Raw genomic sequence first — 22090 nt, 5'->3', positions numbered from 1 at the left:
TCGTACCACAGATATCAACTTCAATTTATAATATTGTACCTATTTAATCTACTGAGATTTTTGTTAGGGAAATTAAACTATAGGGTTTTCCAATAAGAGGTGTTATTTTATTATGTATATAAATTAAATATTTATTTATTTTATATACATAAACACACACTTGCCACAAACTACACATCATTTCTTATCACTTATCACTTTCTTATCACTTCTTTTATTTTATTATGTATATAAATTAAAAATCACAGCTTCAAAAGTAACATCTACCGAAATAGCGGGCTATTTAAAATAACACCTCTTATTGGAAAACCCTATATTTGATTAGTAATGAGGTCTAAAGAGTCGATTTTCGTCCCAATGACAACCTTAGAGAAATGATATATAATCACAATACTATCCAAAAAGGGTTGTCATGATTTCACCTTGCCGTTGAAACACTTGTGTGGTACCACAAAAAAAACTTATTTAAAATCAAACCAAAAGCTATTCCCACCACCAGTAACCAGTAAAACGTGTAGAATCACGCGCCCATTCCGCGTCTGCCAAAGGTCGTTGAATATGCAAATTATTTGCAGCACAACAACAAGATTAAATTCCAGTCAGGTTGACGATATTGCTACAAACAACAAGACATGATCTTGATCAGGTGGGTACTGGACACTGGGCAGGGTCGAACTCCATCTATCTTCGTATTTATAGATACGTCGTTGTTCGAGTTTTATCGCGAGCTACAACTCACAGGGAACACTGTATGGAATTGGGTTCCAAGCGAATAATGTCGTTTCCTCGGATTAAACTGGGTGTGCCAGCTTGGACTGTGAATCTATTGACGGTATCAGTTGATTGTGGAAAGTTTAGAATGATAAAATGGGAAAGATTGATTGACGTTTTGCACGAAGTATTTTAGTGTTGGATAATCCATATTATATATATTTATTTATTTATACTATGCGCCCAGAAGAGCTTTTAAAAAACATGTGATATCTCTAAATAGTAGTAATAAAGTCGCTATCTGCGTCTGCCTGTTTGTGCGCTTAATTCTTCTAAACTCCGCCACAGATTTTGACAGGGTTTTTACTATCATTTAGAAAACCTTCTTTCGGAAGGTTTACATATATGATACATGCTTATTATATTTGTAGAAAGTAGAGAAAAGTCAATGTTTTATAATCAAGTCGTAAAAATATTTTTTCGGGCACTAAATTGCTAACGCTAGCTAAACCTTATGAGATACATCAAAATAATGTACTACGGAATTTTATATCTTACAAAGGCTTATAGAAAAATTCGCGATGGTGTATGTCAGTATACGCCGAGTACACATCAGCTAGTAAATAATAATTTAGTGGAACAGTAATCATGAAGTAAAATTTGCTATTAAAATTATATAAACTTGTTTAGAAGATTAGTATTATGCTAACTTTATTTATTATTACTGGCAGAAAAAACACACTGCCGCGGTTTGAAAACTTCAACGGTTCATTTTGAAAATAAGAGAGGGCGCCACTTCCGCTTACAACAATCCTTAACTATTCAGTCATTAAAATAATAATATAGATTATAGAGGTATAAGAGGTAATATAGTAATAACATATTGTAGCCTTCTTGTAACTATTATTCCGTGCAGTAAATCTAACCTTGAAAGTATTTCCAACTGCATGCTAAGTACACGCGAGTATCTAAGTGTCTCAGTCCCGATATTGTTGTTGCAATTTAAAATAATTTTCGATCGAGTAGTTCTGGTTGGTATGTTGAAAGTGATTAGGCACAGGAAATCTAGGACTGTATAATTCCATAAACAATTTTTTAAATTAAATACTTATTGACTACTGTGCAAATAAGGTGAGAACAAAAAAAAAGATGGAACCACAAGAACGTTCAAGCACGTCCTTTCCTTGTACGAATTAAAAATATAATTTTTACTTCCTTGCCAACTCTAAAATCATTCTTCGTTATTCAGAATCCAAATGTTTTTTTTCACCAAAAGGGATTTAATAAATATCGTATCATAGTCTAAATAATTATTCATCCTGTTATATGAAGCATACAAATATGTCGATCGTCGACAAAGCATTTTTTTTTTCAGATCGCAAAGCCATTTTCTTCAAAAGTTTTGGAACTTATCAATGAGAAAAATTTGAGGAATTTGTCTGTAAATTTATGTGTTTCGTGTCCGGTTAATCCTGACAAGGTGGTAGCCGTGTTCGATAGTACCTTGTTATTACGCCAGAGCGCATGAGCTTTGCAACTGTGTCAAAACGGAGTAATCAACATTACGCGACATCTACTGTTCACAAAACCATTAGTTTAACCTAACCTAACCTAACCACTAACATTTACTGAAATGATTTCATAACGGCAATTTCATTAAGTTTAGATCTTTCAAAACCTGAGAAAATTTAGAACAATTTTCTAAGGTCCATCGAGTCCCATCATATTAAATACCAAAGATATTATAATACTTATATATTAATACAATATTAATATATTAACACAATTTTATATATTAGTACAATGTATTATAATACTTGTTAAATACCAATATCACAACACCAAGGCTGTGGAAGTACCCATGTATGGAGCCCATGCTGTGGCTGGAGTCGAACCCAGCTTCCCGACTGAAAGATTAGCACTCAGCCAAACATGACTCTACGGAGGATGTCAATTAATGTCAATGTGTGGGAGTAAAAGTAAATGAGGTGACGTAATTGTGGTTTTATGTCGCATAATCATCACAGTCAATTTTATCACTTGTGACATACATATATCATAACAATATGATTCTTCAGTAAGTAAATAGATACACTACATACATCGCAGATCAGAGGTAGATTGTGGAATCCACACGATATTATAATTCTGGAATTCAGAAACACAGATAATACGATGCTCGTTGGAAAATTTTATATGTAGCATATTTAATTACTTCTCATTCGTTTTAATCTAAGCCTTGAAGGCTTAAGATTTTGAACAAACGGACATTTATATTATTATTTTTATAGATTTCTCTTGAACGCTTTAAGTTTTCAGTTCCTAAAAAAATATAAGTTGTTTTTGAAGATAATATCTATACATTTGTAGAGCCAGAACGGTAATTATCGCAAAACATGCTCCGAAAATTATTAAAACCACATTTTGTTCAGTTGGTATGAAAAAAATCGCAGTGTATGTTTCAATGCAACTTAAGCATTTGACATTTGAGAGATTTTTGCTGTAATCAAATGAGTGGTGTTTTATTAAATATTTTCGCTTAGTATTTATTGCTGTTTAAAATTAGCGCGCCCCCTCTAACATTCGTATTACATAAATGTCCCTTTCAAATCACTTTGAACGCTTACTACGGAGCCTTAAATAACTGCAAAATATTAGACATATTTAATTTAACCAATATAATGGATTATTATCAATTAGTAAAATTTTTAATTAATTATTATTATAACCAATAAATAGTTCATTAGTAGTTCTGCGAACAGCAGACCTTGCGTCCAAAAAAGTATGTTTCTAATTTTATCTTATTTAGTAAATCGAAATTATCTTTGAAATCAAAAGATTTGTTAGTAGATACTTAAATACCTCCTTACTTAATTATAAATCGTAATATTTGATGTAATTCTTAACCTAACCTAACCTAGTTTTTATTTCATTACTTTGGTATCACATTTTAAATGTGTGTTTGTCATTTTGATCAGTTATCCGGTCACCGTAAGAAAACATCTTGGTCACGAACCATGAGTCAATGACTCTGCTGGAAGCTGCAACATAGTCGTGTAGATGAAGGAATTTTGGTTAGAATTTAGAATAGGCATCATCATCTTCATAAGTTTACTACAGACTTGAGTGGGCACTCTGCACTATGCATGTCCAGAGCTCCGTCTACAGATAATTCACCGGGCCCGCGCGGCCTTTAGCGGGCGACCAGTAGCGTGGGGCTAATTCTCCCCTGTGCCATTATCAAGATAAACACATAGATTGTTATATGTCCGACAGTCAGCCACTCCGCCATTCCGCCACTCTGGCATGCCGCATGTGATGGTCGCAAGGCGAACAGCTAACAGCGACCAACAAACACTGTCACCGTTCACCATCACACACTGTACGAGTAGTCTGTACTTCAGGCCGGCCGGCGCGCAACGAATTCTTCAACACTTATAAGGAAAACACACCAAGATCTATTCTCTAAAATTCTCATTTCCTGTGAGTCATTTTGAGAATAACTAGGTATGCATACATTAGTAAGTGCAGTTCGTGTTAAATAAGTGACTTCGATAGTGCTACAGACGCTACTGTTGTAACTTAATCTTTATCATACATCAAGCGGACCAGTGCAGTGTACATTATTATTCACTATTTATAAGAAAAATATATCAATAATTATCCTTTGTGAGTCATTCACAAATTCACTTTGTGTGTCATTCGTGAAAAAAATAAGATGGTAAAAGTGCAGTTTGTGTGAAATAAGTGACGTTGATTGTGTTTGGACTGTTATGGAGGTCATAGAGGTCATCACAACCAGTGTCAAAACAATAACATTGCCATAGAAGGTCACAATAATTCAAAGTAAAGGATGATGGGTTCGTATATACAATATATTTTAATTTTATTTATGTGTCTACCTAACACAATAAGAAGTCAAGATTGTGTAGGTAGGTACTGTTAAAATGTTATAGGGTAATTGCAGAGAATAAATTTTGTGGTGTGTTATCTTTTAGAAGTTTAAAAGTTTTGTTAGAAGTCACAATTGATTATAAAAAGTGTCTTCTTACAAATCCGTTCGCAATTTGTACGAATCAAATATTCAGCATTTTTCGACGAAGTTTTGCTTGCAACCCGTCGCCAGTTGGGGTGAATCATTCAATTCCCGGAGAAGTCATTAGGTGGTGTAGGGTGATCTCATACACCCAAAGGTCAGGCATTATTTGCACAAACCAGGACATTAATTATTTATTCATACTTTCTTATTTATAAACAATATCAAACTTGTTGTTACATAGTACTCATAAAACGCTGTTATTCCACACAAGAGTTTCAACTGCACCGAATCAGTCCATCCAAATCATCCATTTAGGGAATATTATGAGGATTGATTTTTTAATTATTTCGGTGGTGTACTTTCACATAAGGAATAATTTTGAGCATTTGAGAAATAAATAATAAAAATAAATTTACGATGGATAAAAAATGAATTTGTATATGAAATAAAAATACAAGAAACAAATTTTTTTTAAACTCAGTGATCAGATAGGTTACTAAAAAGGTTTAAAGGTTGCAAGGAAAGGGAGACAGAAGGAAGGGGATGGTTTGCAAGTATTTGATTTATGGTGACTAAACAAAGCTAAAGCCATTTATAAAAATGATATCAACGATCGATTCTGAATGATTGGCCCTCATCTGAAAGGCGATTTCAGTACTACTTAAGGATAAGGAATGGTCCTTAACTTTTTCTACTTTTTCGTTAACTGCGATAGTATCTTCCGCTCTGGGATACATAGTCGCGACCATAGAATAAACAAGAAAACTAGAAGTGCCTTGCAAAAAAGTTTGAAAGTAAACAAATGTGCCACTGGCTTAGTACATTTTGGTTCTAGACCATTTAACACGCGGTCTGTCTGTATTACACTTGCCTGAAATTATATATCGCCATCCCATTTGAATAACGTAAATATGGTGAAAGAGGTTTTGTATGGAAATATAGGATCAAATTGGGCGTATATTTGGATCACGAAGCACGACCACTACTCACATCTTTTTATTCTTTGTTCTATGGATCCAACTGACAATCATATTTTGTAATGAAGTAGTGAATAAAACCGTTAAATTTATTTTCAAAATATTAACGTCGAGTTTCAAACACGCAACCAGATGTAAGAAAGATGTAAAAATCTAATGTTCTTGGTCTCATCTTGATGTTCTCTTTTTTATGTTTATTCCACAAATCAGAAACCTTTCACAGCCCAGGATATAAAATAATACGTCCCAATGTAGATACCAGTTTGGTTTGGTAAGTTATATCAATCAAGGCTTAGGTCGCTTAGATTTGTAATTGTTTTGTAGTGCCTTGAGTGAGCTACAAACTAGTCCAATTGCTCGGAAATTTCATTGAATGTCATATCAAGTTTAGTGACGAACTTAAAATGTTTTTTTATTATAAGTTCATGAATTTTAGGGTATGCCTGTAGTTGTTTCGGAAGAAGCTAACATGACTCATGTAAAGCATAAAATTGTGCCTAATACAGCTCGTACGTGTGTGTTCTCAGTTCTTACATTGAAACGCGTCGTGTAATAAATTAAAATGCGATTACAAATGTCGCTGTACTCTTCAGCGCAATTACCTGAGATTTGCGTGTGTTTTTGAAGGTACAGCTGGAAATGTGTCTCAGTTTTGTGTTTCTATCGATGTAGTGCACATTGGAAGCAACCGAACAGTGAAGAAACCAAGTTTTTATTGTGTTTTGTTATACGGAAATGTTTAGTGAAAAGTGAGGTTAAGTAACAATAACAAGCATAACTAATCGATTTGGTTTAGCCGAATTTGACGTTCGTGTCAATGATCCCTAGGTAAGCCAAATTACTGTCAACATCGTCGGAATATAACATGGAATACAACATGAAATAACTTATTATTATACGATAAAGTGATTTTCGCAATTTTATATCGAATTGGATGATATGTAAGCTGCAATAGGTAAAATCGAATAGTAGCATAAATACATCAAATTGTAGTTTAAAAGGAGTGAAATTATCACTAGGTAGAAACTTAACCTGTAAAAATATCGAGTAGGAGAGGAGCAGAAAAAATGTGAGTGGTTTATTTATGCTTAGCCATAAACAAACTCTTTTGAAAAAGTTCTGTCATTGTGATTCTTGTTAAATGATTAAATCCGTCAACATAAATTAATGGTTAATGGTCACTGTACCGCGCGTTAAAAGATCGATATTATGTCAGTCCACAATGGAGTTCTGATACCAACCTTTGTGTTTACAAGTGAGGCAATGGAACTGACAGATCAGGGACGAGAATAAACGATCGTATTTCAAATGAGGAGATCCAAAACAATACAAATCCGATGTAATAAAAATATAGAAAAATTAGATGGAAATACCTTTACGGAGAAAACTTACTGATATAAAATATTGCTAATTTATTAAAAATCTGATCAAATTATTCGTATTCCTGTTAAAAACGGGACTGCAGGCGTTTAATGAATGAATTGACAGGTTTCCTAACACGAATTTGTTATTAGGATGTCGGAACAAGTGTTCAGAAAAATTCTAATATTGTCAATTTCGTCATCATATCAGGAAAAGCGCACGAACACGTGTTCCGATATTTTCTGAATGGACTAATACTTTATGATTTGAAATGGATTGCAATCAAGTTTTTAACAGTTTTTTAATAAATCAGTCATACTCATTTTTCTCCGTGTACACGTCGTGCAAGTGGATTGAAGAAGTGAAGGAAAAATCATCAGTCGGTAAATCCGAGGAGTGTGCAATATATATATGCATTTGAATGAGGCAGAGTTTGTGCCAAAACAGAGTTAAATCTTATCTGCTAACCCCTACGATAAAGTGGCGTCGCGGTTAGTTGATTTAAGGACAATTTATTTATTTATTCCATTTTTGGTGTAAGCGAACGCGAGTCTGTTTCATCACCATCCTGTTTTGACGTTTGAAGGTGAAGTCATCGTCCGGTAAAAACAGTCATGCGTCAAAGAGAAAAAGAACTAAATGTAACTCGTAGATTTAATGATATTATTCTGCAAGCGTGGTCAGTGTTATTGCAAATATCCGTAGGTACATAAACACGACTGGAGACTTCCAAAAACTAATATACATGGGAATGTTCATAACAACTAACAACTTTTCCTTTTTACAACAAAATTGTGAAAATATAAATACTAAGATATCTTTACGTTTACGATAAGATATGGTACCTATATAGCTGTTGTCTTGTACAGACGCAAAAAAAAAAACAATTTAAAAATTGTGTGCGAAATACAACCGAAAATAACTTGAATGGGGCCCTTTACGTGATGACTTTATTATCATGCATTATATTGTTCGGAATGTGCATGCACCTCTTAAGGTCCCGTAGTAAGGGTTCAAAGATGGTTTGAAAGGTAGATATGTAAATTCGAATGTTATAGAGGGAGCGCGCTAATATTAAAAAAACGATAACAATTAAGAGAAAATGGTGAAAATATTAAATAAAACAGGACTCTTTTGAAATGGAGCAAAAATTTCTCGACAAATGCTTTAGTTGCATTTAAAGATACACTGTGAATTTTTTCATGCCTATAACATACTAAATAATAGAACGAAACGTGTAATATTTAATAATTTTCGGAGCTTAATTTTCGATTTTTTTTTCTATTAAGGGAATTTCATATAATTAACATTTCGGCATAACAAATATATATAGAGATTATCTTAAAAAATTATCATATATTTTTTTGGAAATTAAAACTTTAAAAGTAGAGAAACTTGTTATAAATCGGTAGAAAATGGGAATGCGGGGGCTTAATCTATATTTTGGGGTACTTAACACATCAGTCATAAGTCATAACGGTGATATTTAAAAATTAATTATAAATTCAAAGAAGCACACGAGGAAAAGCGTTTTTGCTGCGATTGGGGTTATTGATATAATGCAGCAGAAATCAATTTTGGTTTTTTTTATGTTAAAAATTACAGAAGGGACCACTTGTGGTCACTGAAAATAATTTAATTAGGGATCCCATGTAAATAAAAATCGGATATGTTTATCCGAGACACTATCTAGGTTACAAACCAATTTCATTAGAAACTTTGTGATCGTTTAAAAAGGTAGCTGCCAAAAATATTGGAAAATCTAGAGGCAAGATTATATTTTTAATTCTGAATTTGAAATATGAGATCGACAAATATGACCTATAATAACTAGGTCCCAATGGTCGAGTGGTTAAGACGCCTGTAAGACAAGAGATCGTAGGTTCGATTCCTAGTTGTGACCGTTATCGTTTTATTTTACTTTGACTTGTTCTGTTTCATGTTTCGCTTTATTAATATTATCTTCTTCAATAATATAATTAATTAAATATTCAATTAATATAAGTACATACTATCAATTCACAGATTTAATAAAAACAACACATATTTCATCGAGAAACCTTGAATTTAAAAAAAATGTCACTGTACAGAACGTTGTTCTTATGCTAATGTAACGAATGTCATTACACAGATCGTTGTTCTTATGCTTTATGTAACGAACAAATAATGAAAACATTTCTGAAAATTGTTCTCAAGAAACAGACAAAACACTTTCGATGAGAACTTACAAATCTTATACACAGCGGAAATCTGACAGCAAAAACTCTCGAACGATAAGCTCTCTCACAGGAATACGCAATAAGTATCCGATATTCCTGTTGAGTACTCACGTAGCAAACAACTTGTCGGTACACGTTGCTTCTGAAATCACGAGACCCGCGTCACCACCAATCGTTGTTGAATAATTTTGAAAACGTCAAAACTATCATAACCTCACTAACAGTATATTGTTGTAGTTGTCATTTTTATATCCTGACATTCTTTGTGGATTGTTTTGTTCCTGGCATTGATCTAAATCAATGTTACAAAATATATGACACAGGTGACGCCATGTTTAAAATCTCGACGACGCGAGTCGGAACAACCTCGCCCGGCTAGTCATGGGAGACTGGCGTCGCCAACGAGTTTACAAAATGTCTGCAATGTGTCCCTGTGTACGAACCTCCACGCAGATCTATGGCGGTGTCCTATAGAAAATTAAATCGTCGAGTATCGGATACTTGCGTTTGCGTATCCCTGTGCAAGAAGGACGTTAGGGAGTTAAACAAAAACAAATCTAGTGACAACTAAAACTGGTTTATGTCAGTCTTTTATTCCACAAAGTAAGGAGTGTAAATTTGTGAAAAAAATCATCAATAACAATGAAATTTTTGGTATTTGCAGGTAATGTTCCATCCCTCCTGCTTCACCTGTACAACCTGCGGAGACCTACTGGCGGACCTGGCCTACTGTGCTCTGGGGGACCGGCCTTACTGCGAGAGACACTATGCTGAGATGCTCAAGCCCAGGTGCGCGGCCTGTGATGAAGTGAGTGCGCTAACATTGAATTATAATACAATAGACTTTACTTTATATCGCTTGTCATGAAATTATTGTTGTAACCACTCTGTCTGTTACGGTAACAAAGCAAAACGTTGTAGAAAGGGGTAGAAAAAGTTTAAACAACAAACCTAACCTTACCTATTATCTTATCACGGTAAGTTTAATACGATTACCTTACATTATATACACGCGTCGTTTGTGATAAATATGAGGATCCAACTTACAACGCATCTATCAGCACTCCTGAGGTGATATTTCACAAAAGTGATGTTTCTACAATCTCGAACTACGAAAAGGAAAGCAAAAGAGAGGGCCCCTTAAGAAACTATGAACATTCTTGATAATCTGGTCGCTTTCACCAATCAATACTAAAAATATGATGTTTGAAGACTGAGTGATGACGCATATCCATATTTCCAACGTTTTTCACGAAAAGACGTAAAAAAGTGGAAGTAAAAAATAAAAGTTTTTTTGTTTTACATCCTGGAATGCATAAACCAATCCAATGTTATGAAAAAATACAGACTACGTTTTAGCCAAATTTTAACAATACCGCTATGTTGCTTAGTTTGATTGGTGAAAGCTATCATAAGCAACTATCTCTGAACCCATATTGTCAGCTGTTAATAATGAACTAGGCATAGACACATGCACGTGCAGTTATTCAAGGTATGATTACGAACTATCAAAAGTCTAGTATTCACAGACGAGCAAGTCTGGGCGAGCAACGAGCATTTACGTATGCATGTCTGCCTGACAGATCCATTAAATTTGCGTATGCAGAAATGCTCGTGTGACGTCTGACGAACGGTCTGATGTGAATAATAGGCTTTTATAACACAGAGATTTGGCAAAGAGAACGAAGCGCACCGAGTCAAGACCTCGACAGGAGACAAAATATCTGGCGTTTGTGGATCAGGGCTGTCCTCTTTGCTTTTTGTGGAACATCCGATGAGTGTTCATCAGGCGGCATTTCGAGTATCACCGCTGGTATAGATAGAGGCCCAGACAAAATAGACGACAGCCAAGATGGCCGACAAACTTTTTTAAACGTAATTTCTTGAATGGTGAGTGTTCAATTAATTACTCAGGTTCTTGTGCCTTCCCTCCATTCGTATTTTTAAATAGCTCTCCTAACTCTACAACTGCCCAACTCTAATCGTGGAATGTTGTAAGACTGTATGTACAGCCATACAGCATTTAAAATAATAAAGTATTTTATTGACAGTCCATACCTCTTGGAATTCTATTAATTGCTCGTACCGAACAACTACCGCCGGTGACGACACCACGACTTGCTAAGTATTGCATAAGGCAGAACGGACGTTCTGGCCCATCACAAGAGATATGGTAATCCTAAATGACATCTCTAGGTCTTTTAAAATTACTAATATTTTTGCCTTTTTGCCATGAAGGATTCAAGAGTAGTTTCAGACAAGAACTCTGAAATATATATATATTTTAAATTAGGTAAATAAAAATAAAAACTCTAAAAATGATAATAGTTTTTCCCATAACGTATCACACACTACTTTTTTTTGTTCATATTAAGTTTGTTTATATTACTCACATAGACAGCGCCTTGGTGGGTTCACATTACTAAGAATTATTTTATAATTTGTATATCATATTTTATTAATAAAATAAGTAGCTGGAATTTCAGATCTGGTTACTAAACGTTTTAATAAAATGCCTCTCGATCGTGGTATTTCAGTTATTTCACCAAAGCAATTCCAAATATACCTATAATTTATTGAACCTTTCAACATTTTTGGCACGTAACGTTTAAATCAATCTTAAAAAATTCTAAAAATTGCAAAAATTTGAACTTTTATATAATAGTGGACCCCGCAATGCTTCGCTATTGCTAATGTCTTTCTCGGGCGTCTCCGACTTCTACCACCATTCACTACCGTATACCAAAATGTTGAGAAACTATATTTTCATAGACTTTAATCCGACTCCGTATGTCGTTCAGATATACACGGTGTCCGGAAACTCGTAGTACAAGCGGGAAACTGGAGAATCTACACCACATGGGGAACCCAAATAAACATAAAGTTTTTTGATTTGAGCATTTTCACAAAAAAAAAAACAAAAAAATATATATTTTTCGGCTATTTTAGGGTTAAAGTTTTTTCTGGTGTTTAGGGTTGAACAAAACAGATGTTTTAACCCTGCAGAGCAGAAATATTTTATGATTACACCGGATTAAATGAAGGGTGATTTCAAAATAATGCTTCAAATTCGAGTTTCTTCATTTGTTTTACTTTCAAATAGTTTTAATTAGTTGGGTACTTTGATCTTCAGTAATAATTTGATTAAAAAAAAAATTTAAAAAAAAATCAACCTCTAACTCGATTTACTCGATAACGAAAGCTCAAATCAAAAAAAATATACCACAAAATCGACTCCAAATGTGATGTAGATTCACCAGTTTCCCGCTTTTACTACGAGTTTCCGGACACCCTGTATTGCGTAAAGTATTATTCCTCTAGCATTGAAACCCAGCCAAACACTCCTGGCTCTAATAAAAAGAAACATTGAAATTTTCAGCGATATCGGTCGACTACTTTTCTAGTTTTGCGAGCACAAACATACGCAGGCTAATTTTTTTATATATTACTAGCTGACGTCTACCCGGCGTTGCTTGGGGTTGTGAATGTTTTGGAGTACAGTTTTGAGATTTTGAATTCTACGATAAACATCGAATTTTCTCTACTTTCTATAAATATAGTATTTATGTATTATACACGGTGTCCGGAAACTCGTAGTACAAGCGGGGAACTGGAGAATCTACACCACATGGGGAACCCAAAAAAACATAAAGTTTTTTAATTTGAGCATTTTCAAAAAAAAAAAAAAAAAACCAAAAAAAAATATTTTTCGGCTATTTTAGGGTTAAAGTTTTTTCTGGTGTTTAGGGTTGAATAACAGATGTTTTAACCATGCAGAGCAGAAATATTTTATGATTACACCGGGTTAAATGAAGGGTGATTTCAAAATAATGCTTCAAATCCGAGTTTCTTCATTTGTTTTACTTTCAAATAGTTTTAATTAGTTGGGTACTTTGATCTTCAGTAATAATTTATAAGAATTTGATTAAAAAAAAAAAAAAAAAAAAAAAAAATCAACTTCAAACTCGATTTACTCGATAACGAAAGCTCAAATAAAAAAAAAATATACTACAAAATCGACTCCAAATGTGATGTAGATTCACCAGTTTCCCGCTTGTACTACGAGTTTCCGGACACCCTGTATATATTAACCTTCAGGAAGAAATTCTCTAAATGATAGTGAAAATCCTATCAAAATCAGTTGGGTGGTTTAGAAAAACTAAGCGCACAAACAGACATACGCGGATAGCGACTTTATTTTATAGTAATGAAATTCTTAGGAGAGAGACACATACCGTCGCGGACTTTTCTGTAGGCCTTTTTGATATACAATTCCGTAGTACATTGTGTTGATGTATCTCATCCAGAGATGTGCAAAATGGGTACCCAAAACCATTTGAAATGCAAAATGGAAATGGGTCAAAACTTTTCCATTTGAAAATGCAAAATGGGTTTTAGAAAAGCATTTCAAATGCAAAATGCAAAATACCTATTTTCAAAATGCATTGAAAATGCAAAATGGTTTCTCAGGTCAAACAATTAAAATAATTATAGAATATTTAAACAATTTTGTCGCTTAATAATGGACATCAATGTAAAACAAACATATTACATGGTGGTAAATCCATAAACACCACGACTACAGATTATGAAACCACGAAAAATTTGCGCGGCACTAATGTTGCCAACGTAAAAACATATAAACTGCTATCTAACATTTAATATTACAGCGTCATGGCCCCATGTTCAGTACCTATTTGAATCAGTATTTCTTGTAATGGTAACACTCAATTGCCAGGGCTCCTACCAGGGAGCAACTTGACAAATTTAAATTATCTCACATAGCGAGGTTGAGGACCGACTGATATTTTGGGCTTATGAAAAAATGATGAGTGGGGATAGTAGGAAAAATGATGCAAAAAAGCATTTAAAATGGAAAATGCATTGAGAAAAGCATTTAAAATGCAAAATGCAAAATGGTTTTTAGAAAAGCATTTAAAATGCAAAATGGAAAATACCCATTTTGCATTTTGCATTTCCATTTGAAATGGATTTATTTGAAATAAAGCACATCTCTGGTGTTGATGTATCTCATCTCATAAGTTTTAACCAGCGTTAGCAATGTAGTGCACGAAAATATATTTAAAACAGAAAATAAAACATCGACCTTTCTCTACTTTCTATAAATACGATATGCATGTATCGTATATGTAAACCTTCCGAAAGAAATTCTCTAAATGATAGTGAACATTCTATTACTGTCCGTTGCGTAGTTTAGAAGAACTAAGCGCAAAAACAGACAGACGCGGATAGCAACTTTATTTTATACTATTTAGAGAAGAAGAAGATATGTTATTGTATTGATTTAAAGAGAAGAGTATATTAGGACAGTGCAATTAGCGCCAAAAAGGGGGTCGCGATCGTAATTATTCCGGCAGTCCCAATTTTTTTATATGTTTTATAAACTGATCCCCTGATGTAAAATCTGTATTTCTGACCTTGGCACACCGGTTCTCGCGCCGCCATTTTGAAAAAACCGGCCAAAATATAGTTTTTTCCCAAATCACATTTCCAATGCAAATTTCGGCTAAAATAGATTAACAAGTATAATAGAACATAAAATTACCTACAACTTTTGCAAAATTAATTTTCTTCTATCTCAAATAGGTACCGAGGTAGAAAGTCGACTAGGTTTGGTTTTTCGTAAATACCTCGCTTCCAGTGGAATTTCATGAAAATTTTATTGATTTCAATTATGTAGAGCATAAAATTTCCAAAAAGATGTGCAATTTTTATGTTTATATAGTTTTTTTACTGATATAAAGTATAAACAAATCTAGGTAGGTACGCACAGAAAATCTATCACGTTATTAGATTTTTGTTTGCATTTTTAAATACATACATACATACAAATTCGGTTATCTGCATAACATTTGTGAGGGTATCGAGTCATTCTGATCGAGTCATTCTGACGGCCGGCATAGTCCAGTGGTAACGCATTGGACTGCCATTCCGAAGGTCGCGGGTTCGAACCCGGCGTGCGCAAATAAATTTTATTCGATTAATTTTTGTTATTTCACAATTAATTAATTAAAATAAAATAATATATAGTATATTTGCGGCATGTTCCAGAGTGGAAGATACTACCAGTATCGCCCTGGTGTAAGACCACCATTCAGAATTGAAACGTTGCTCCAAATGGCTTTAGCCGTGTTTAGTGACTAGATCTGAATAGCCAGGTACTTCCCCACCTTCCTCTTTCCCTTCCCCACTTACCTTCAGCCTCACAACATCCCCCAATTGGGGATGCCATAGTCTCACTGGCTCCAGACGGGAGCAGTTGGGACTCTTGTGAGGTATTCACTATAAAAAAAAAAGTGGGTGTGTCAAGCCTACGCAAGACAGAAGTGAAACTTCTAGTATTCCTCTCTCTCTATTTTCATTTCATCATCTCTATTTTCTCTCTTAGGTTAGTTTGAAAATTAGAGGTTAAATAATTCAACGACGAAGCATGGATTTGCTTTTTCTAATATTTTCTTATAGATGAATGACGTTCGATTAATGTATAGTTCCAAAAATTTTCAATTTATTCACAAGTATACAATATTACATAAATAACAATATTACAATTAAAAATTACAAAGAAATTACAATGACAATTTACCAATCATGTGCCATTTTCATTGTCAATTTCATGAATATCATTTCCTAATGTCGTGATAATTGGGTTATGGTAACTAAAGTGCGAGATATATACATGAGCACTTAAATCCTTAATGAATCGTGCAAAAACTGCATCGATTGTTGTCCCGTGTCGGGAGAGAACGTTCGTGAGCGGCTCCCCCACCTCAACAAGCGCATATGGTGAGAGAGGGACAGTGAACGGTGAGCGGTGGTGGGGGTACCCGCATTTTCGTGTCGATCCTGACTCGGTTTTACTCCGTCCCCGAATTACGCGCCTAAAGAAGTTTCACTTCAAAAAAAATTCTGTGCGATTGAATCAGGAACGTCAGAGCAACATGAGGCCTTCAAGAATTAATAGGGATGATCAAGACGTTCAAACTCTCATTGATTCGTTGGCTTGCCATGAACAATTTCCTAAAACAAACGTGATTATATCTATTAGCAGTGGCACGATCGGGGATAGCAGTCACTTAGCAGGGAAATTTGCTGTCTAAAGTTATCAACCAGAGCTTTGGAAACCTACACTTAAAACTTAATGATGCAATTGTTTCTCTTGCGGCGGTGACCAGCAGTGTCAATTTTATAAAACATATAAAAAAAATTGGGACTACCGGAATAATTACGATAGCGAATCGCTAATTGCACTGGACTATATGATAAAGTTCTGCCGTTGAGAGCCAGCGTCGCTGTAAGTTGATGACTCTTTCTGTTGTATGCACCGCTTATTAAAAAGAAGGAAGTGTTTACAACTTTTTGAGGTATCAGTGGTATCCCTATATACAAATTTTGATAGTTGTTATTTACGAAACTCGACCTAGTGCATCTAGATTACCGCCAGAGGCGCTGCTAGTAGCTGGACCTGGATTTAGGCGGTAACGCTTTGAGTCTACCTAAATAATAATATTATACAATTGAAAAACATTTTCAGCACTTTAATGTTTCCGGACTCGCTTGAGTGATTTATGAACTTGAGTGACGTGACATGCTTCCTTACTTTCATATTCTAATTTTATCTCTGACAATCTCTCTTTTTCGTGTCATAGATCTAAATTCATTTGCATTCCGTGGCTGGCGGGCGGCCGGCGCTGATCACGGCCGTGATATGGAACGGCCGCCGAGAGGGCCTTCGTAACCTCTCTTTCTGTCGGACGCGTCGTTTATGAGAGAGAGAGAGAGGTTACTGCTGTCGAATAATAGATATATCATTATATGCATTATAAGTGATACTTACGTCCTAAATGCTGCCCATGTAAAAATACAAAGATCGTATATCAAATATTTATATTTATTAAAAGAAGCAAGTTTTTGAGGTAATTTCTATGATTTATCCTTTTTTTACGCTTTCCTTAATTCAATCGCAGATCAAATTTATTTATTTATTTATTTTTTTTTTTTTTAAAAGAAAGACAAACATTCCCAGGTTACGAATAACCCAACAATGTTTGAAAATCTCCTACTACCACGACAGAAAGCCGAAAATGTTGCTTGTGTTGTGATGGAGGATATAATATATAATATATAATATCGATATAATATATAATATCTTGTTTATTTCTACCTATGCACCAATTTGAAGAGATATTAAGTTTTTTTGTCACTTTAAGTATTAGTAGATAGTGGAGTTACTACCCGGCTTCGCCCGTGGTACAATTATATTTATAGAAGCTCGTCTCATTTTGTGAGAATTCAATTCATGTTTCAAATGTAAATAGCTATATAATGAACTTTATAAGCTGAAAATAGTTGTGTTGGCCTAAATATTCCAGACAAAAAATCAATTTCATAATGCCAGGGTTCACTATTCGTGAGGTTTTTGGGATACACGCAAAATACGTACTGCTTTTGAAGATAAAAAATAAGTGTAGGTTCATATTAACAAATATTAATTTCCTAACCATTGATTAATTTTACCATTATTGTTAATTAAGTCACAGTAAAAACTTTCATTAAAATTTGTTAACGTTGTTAAAATTCTAACACGTAGATTTAGGTACATAATTTTCTTGCGGTCTTGTAAAAAATACAAAACTGCGATAGACTCTTATGTCAAATTTTCATATAGTTTTCTGCAACTTTTACAATATTACAAAGGTATGCTTGCTTTTATTAATAGATTGATGTGGTGGTAGTAGGAGATTTTCAAATATTGTCAGGTTATTCGTAACCCAGGAATGTTTGTCTTTCTTTAAAAAAATTAATTTATTTTAAAACATTTAATTGATTGATTGATCAAATTTTAACGTTCATTTTCGGGTTCTGTGAAATTTCTATTCAAGTTCTGTTATTATATCATTATAGGCTAGTTGCTTGACAGAACTGAAACTAAAACAGAAAAAATCTTTCACAGAACTTGAAAATGAACAATTCATCGAACTTCAACGTTTAATTTCAAGTTCTGTGAAAGTCTCATTAGTTCGGTTAGTATATTATAATTATTGGCCAGTTGCTTCACAGAAGTGATAACAGGAATTTACTAGAACTTGAAAATTAACTTGGAAATTTTATGAATTGTCCAAATTCTGTGAAATAACCCGTCCTACATCTTTTGATGGAATTTTTGTTTTTATGTTACAAATGATAATATTTTTAATAATTACGTCAAGTAATAATAAACACGTAGGTGAGCTAGTAGAAGCACAGGTAAAGCGTTGCAACAGAGATAATAATAATATAACGGTCGCACGCAGACATCGATTAGCGGGAGATGTTCAAGGACAGACGCAGCTGAAAGTTAATTCTAGAATCGGTAGGTACGAGTATCAGCGGCTCTTGGCACCTCAATCCTCACTATTGGCCTTATTATTCTTTAGTTGGTTATGATACCGCCAAACATCTGTACATTGTCATCTTAGTTGGTGTGATACGGTCGGTCTGGCACCATGTAAATGTGATTCCATCGGGTGATCGATCAAGTGCGCAAACTCCATTTATGTAACATACTCTCGGGGTTGGTTGCCACCATTTTCAGTTCGGGACATTGCGAGTGAAACGAAAAGTTGCCAAAGTTTGGATTTTCTAATAATTGTTCAAGATGGGTCTTCTCATGTCAGTGCTCATCGGATATGCGGGGGTTATTGAGGCCGTGACCTGTTACCAGAGGATCGTCGATGGCATGATTGACCCTGACTACCAAATCGGGATCAACACCCTCAGCAGAAGATACGATGACATGCTTTCCGAGTCTTTACATTCCTCTCCAAGGACAGACGACTGGAAAACAGGCGGTCAGGGATATCTGCACATCACAGGGGGCGGAGCCGATGGACCCATGGTCGCTTCAATCAGATACTTCGGAGCTACCCAGGACACGGCCAACATTATGTTTTCTACTAAAATCTCCAGCTTCGGTCAATATTCTACGGAAAACTCAGACATCTTGAGAACGAGCGAATCACCTGAAAAGTTTGATTACGGAATCAAACCAACGCCGGAAACATTAATCCCTGAAAGTGAAAGATATGCTCGCAAAGCTTCGCCAGTGTCGTTGTGGGATGATGAACCGGAGGAAGTTGAGGCTGAAGCTTACTCTGAACCTGAAGTTAAGGCACCCACTGCCGATGATGTTCAGGAGTCCTTGTTCAGGGAAACTGAAAAGTTTACCCGTAGGGCTTCTCCCGTGTCGTTATGGGATGACGAACCCGAGGAAACCGAAAGATTTACTCGTAAAGCTTCCCCCAGTTTATGGGATGATGAACCCGAGGACAGTCTGCCCGCGGTGCAGACCCTGGCCCCGGAGATTGACAGGTCTGCTCGCAATGCCTCTCCGAGCTTTTGGGACGAGGAGCCCGAGGCTAAGCCGGAGACGGTGAAAGCCCCCGAAACGAAGGAAAAGATTAAATGGCACTACAGACCATTGAGCCCCACGAACGCGGCCGCCCTTCCCGAAATCCATTTCGATTCCTACGAACGAAAAGCTAGTGGAACAGACGATCAATCGGCGTATTCTGATGAGTTTCTCAGGTGAGAAAAAAATCACCTTTAACGTAAATAGCGAGTCACAGTGCTCCTTAAGTGTGATAATAAATTTATTCTTAAAGCTTTAATGAATAATACTAAATTAGTGATATATATTTTCCTTGTCATTAAAAAAAGTACAAAAAATATACGTTCCAAATATTAGATAAGTGCGATTTATGAGTTCTCATGTTATTGGTATATTGTTCAATTCTTAAGCTAGCTGTCAGTGCACAGATAATTTTGTGATTTTAAGTTTGAATTGAATTGAAACGTCCATTAAGTAGATTCAATTTGATTTCAAGGTCTTTAGACGGCGTGAAATTCCGACCACTCCAAAGAGACGACGGTACGGGGCGCCGCCGCAGCTTCAAGAAGCGCCACTCCTCGTCTTCCAATTCCTCGCGAGACTCGAAAGCTTCTCGCGAAGAGGAACTCAAAATATTCACTTCTTTGGAAGAAGACGAATTTGAGATAAATTCGGCCGAGCCTGGCAGCGCCAGCGCCCCGAACCTCTCAGCCGAGTACAAAACTAAAGGTCGATCGCGTAACAGGTCCCACGAGCGCAAATCCAAGAGTCCGGCAGAGAATCCCTCCATCCCAGCAGAGGATTCCGAGGGAAGAGGAAGTGCCAGTCCTCGCCCCTACCTTAAAGACTTGCCCAAAGTAAGTTCCTTCCAAGAAGAAAGCAATGAAGGTGAACCATCGCAAGTACGAGATTTCGCCTTATCAACACTAAAGTCCAATGTAACGGAAGATGATACCAAACCCGAAGAAGATTCTGGAGTGTCATTTTGGGACACATGATCTCTAACTACAGACAGTCCAACAGTCCACTAGCCCAGTGTGATTCGCACTCCGTAAATATTAGAAAACACTAGTTAAGCCACGCTTCTTTTTGTACCTTGCTGATGAAAGAAAATACCAAACTTTATTACTATTTCTTGGAGTGAATTGAAAAAATAAATCAAAATTGTTTTACGACAAAAAATTTATTTTGTTTTATTTGGCTGTTCCTATAATGCTTTCATCCACTGGCTATTATGTAATATATTTCCAAAAATACTTATCCCACTAAATTGTTAAAATGATCGATGATCCCATGTTATTTGCTTCAAAATCAGCATTTGAGTATACCGGTACATTATGTAAGAACATGTTTTTGTATGTTTATAAGTTGCTATGAATTACCCTTGAGAAAATTTTGACTATGGTTTGATCTAAATGAAGTATTATTGACTATTTGAGCTGATGAATCACACAAATTGCATAATGTACACCGGTACAGAAAGTATCAAGGATATGGAGCAATAACTCATAAAACAAATTGCCCTTATTGCAGGTCTATTTGCGTATTTTGTATGCACCATTGAAATGTAGACAGTTATTCCGAGCCAAAATTTTGCACGCTTTTTGGTCTTTAGACAGACAGGTTACACACAACACACACGCTCTAGACACCTTTTCAACTTTTCATACACAGATTGCGACATCCGCAGCATTCGTTCGTCATCCCGAAGTGCTATTTCAAGTACACACACGAACAAATTATCATTATGTCATTGATTTGAACAAGTTTCTCTAGCATTTAAAATACGTTCGATTTCGAAAGTTTTCATTAAAATATGCTTTAATATGAATGGCGAAATGATTTTTTATGAACTTTTGTTAAAATGGAAATTATTTTTTTATTTCCCTGGTAATTAAAATATTTGGATGTTATAAAGAACGGTGAGATTTGGCGCAAAGGGTTGTAAAAAATCATAAAAATTACTATTATTTACATTGTAAAAGTAGGTTGTTGGGTAAGTTAATGTATGGAACACTGTAATAATATAAGGTACATTAAAACAATAAACGAAATAAACATCACAAACATACTACAACCGAAATAGAACAGAATCCCAAAAAACTTACTGGGTGTATATGGGAAAGTGCACAAACATCGGGAGGTGATTCTACATGATGGTAGAATTAAAAAAATAATAACCTTCAAAATATCACTGTTTTTTTGGATACAAAAATATTTTTACCAGATTTTCTTTATTCCATACACAATATTCAACTTGTTACCTTTTAAACTACCTTAAAACGTTGGATTTTCGAAAATCTATGCATCTTTCTTGCTTGTACCATCATGCAGAATTTCCTTTCGAAGTTTGTACACCATCTGGAGCCAGTAGCATATTATCGAATACTATGAC

The 22090-nt window shown here is 35.1% G+C and overlaps 2 protein-coding genes across 4 annotated transcripts in view; both read left to right on the top strand.

The window, feature by feature from the left end:
- LOC149426832 (four and a half LIM domains protein 2-like) overlaps nucleotides 1-22090 on the top strand; it is a 108168-nt gene that overhangs the window by 19056 nt on the left and 67022 nt on the right. Inside the window, exons 1-2 of one of the 3 annotated variants that reach the window (XM_089633516.1) lie at nucleotides 4050-4571; nucleotides 9973-10116. In XM_089633516.1, the coding sequence (XP_089489642.1) occupies nucleotides 9976-10116 (141 nt within the window). In that variant the 5' untranslated portion in view covers nucleotides 4050-4571; nucleotides 9973-9975. Of the gene's footprint in view, nucleotides 1-4049; nucleotides 4572-6387; nucleotides 6556-9972; nucleotides 10117-22090 lie in introns of those variants that run through there. The other 2 variants (XM_089633523.1, XM_089633510.1) reach the window with 2 other exon arrangements.
- On the top strand, nucleotides 18732-20865 carry LOC149426833 (uncharacterized). Its single transcript, XM_089633497.1, has 2 exons — nucleotides 18732-19892; nucleotides 20192-20865. The coding sequence occupies exons 1-2, from the start codon at nucleotides 18964-18966 to the stop codon at nucleotides 20691-20693; spliced, it is 1431 nt and encodes a 476-aa protein (XP_089489623.1). The 5' UTR covers nucleotides 18732-18963; the 3' UTR covers nucleotides 20694-20865.

This window comes from Hesperophylax consimilis, chromosome 1 (assembly GCF_061612785.1).
Source record: "Hesperophylax consimilis isolate HC1 chromosome 1, BYU_Hcon_1.0, whole genome shotgun sequence".
Classification (NCBI taxonomy): domain Eukaryota; kingdom Metazoa; phylum Arthropoda; class Insecta; order Trichoptera; family Limnephilidae; genus Hesperophylax; species Hesperophylax consimilis.
This window is presented reverse-complemented; position numbering and strand designations above follow the sequence as displayed.

What these genes read in the sequence shown, in the direction of transcription:
- LOC149426833 (XM_089633497.1), top strand. Translation starts at nt 18,964, where the DNA reads ATGGGTCTTCTCATGTCAGTGCTCATCGGATATGCGGGGGTTATTGAG. An exon ending in TATTCTGATGAGTTTCTCAG is followed by an intron (nt 19,893 to 20,191) that starts GTGAGAAAAAAA and finishes TTTGATTTCAAG; the next exon opens with GTCTTTAGACGGCGTGAAAT.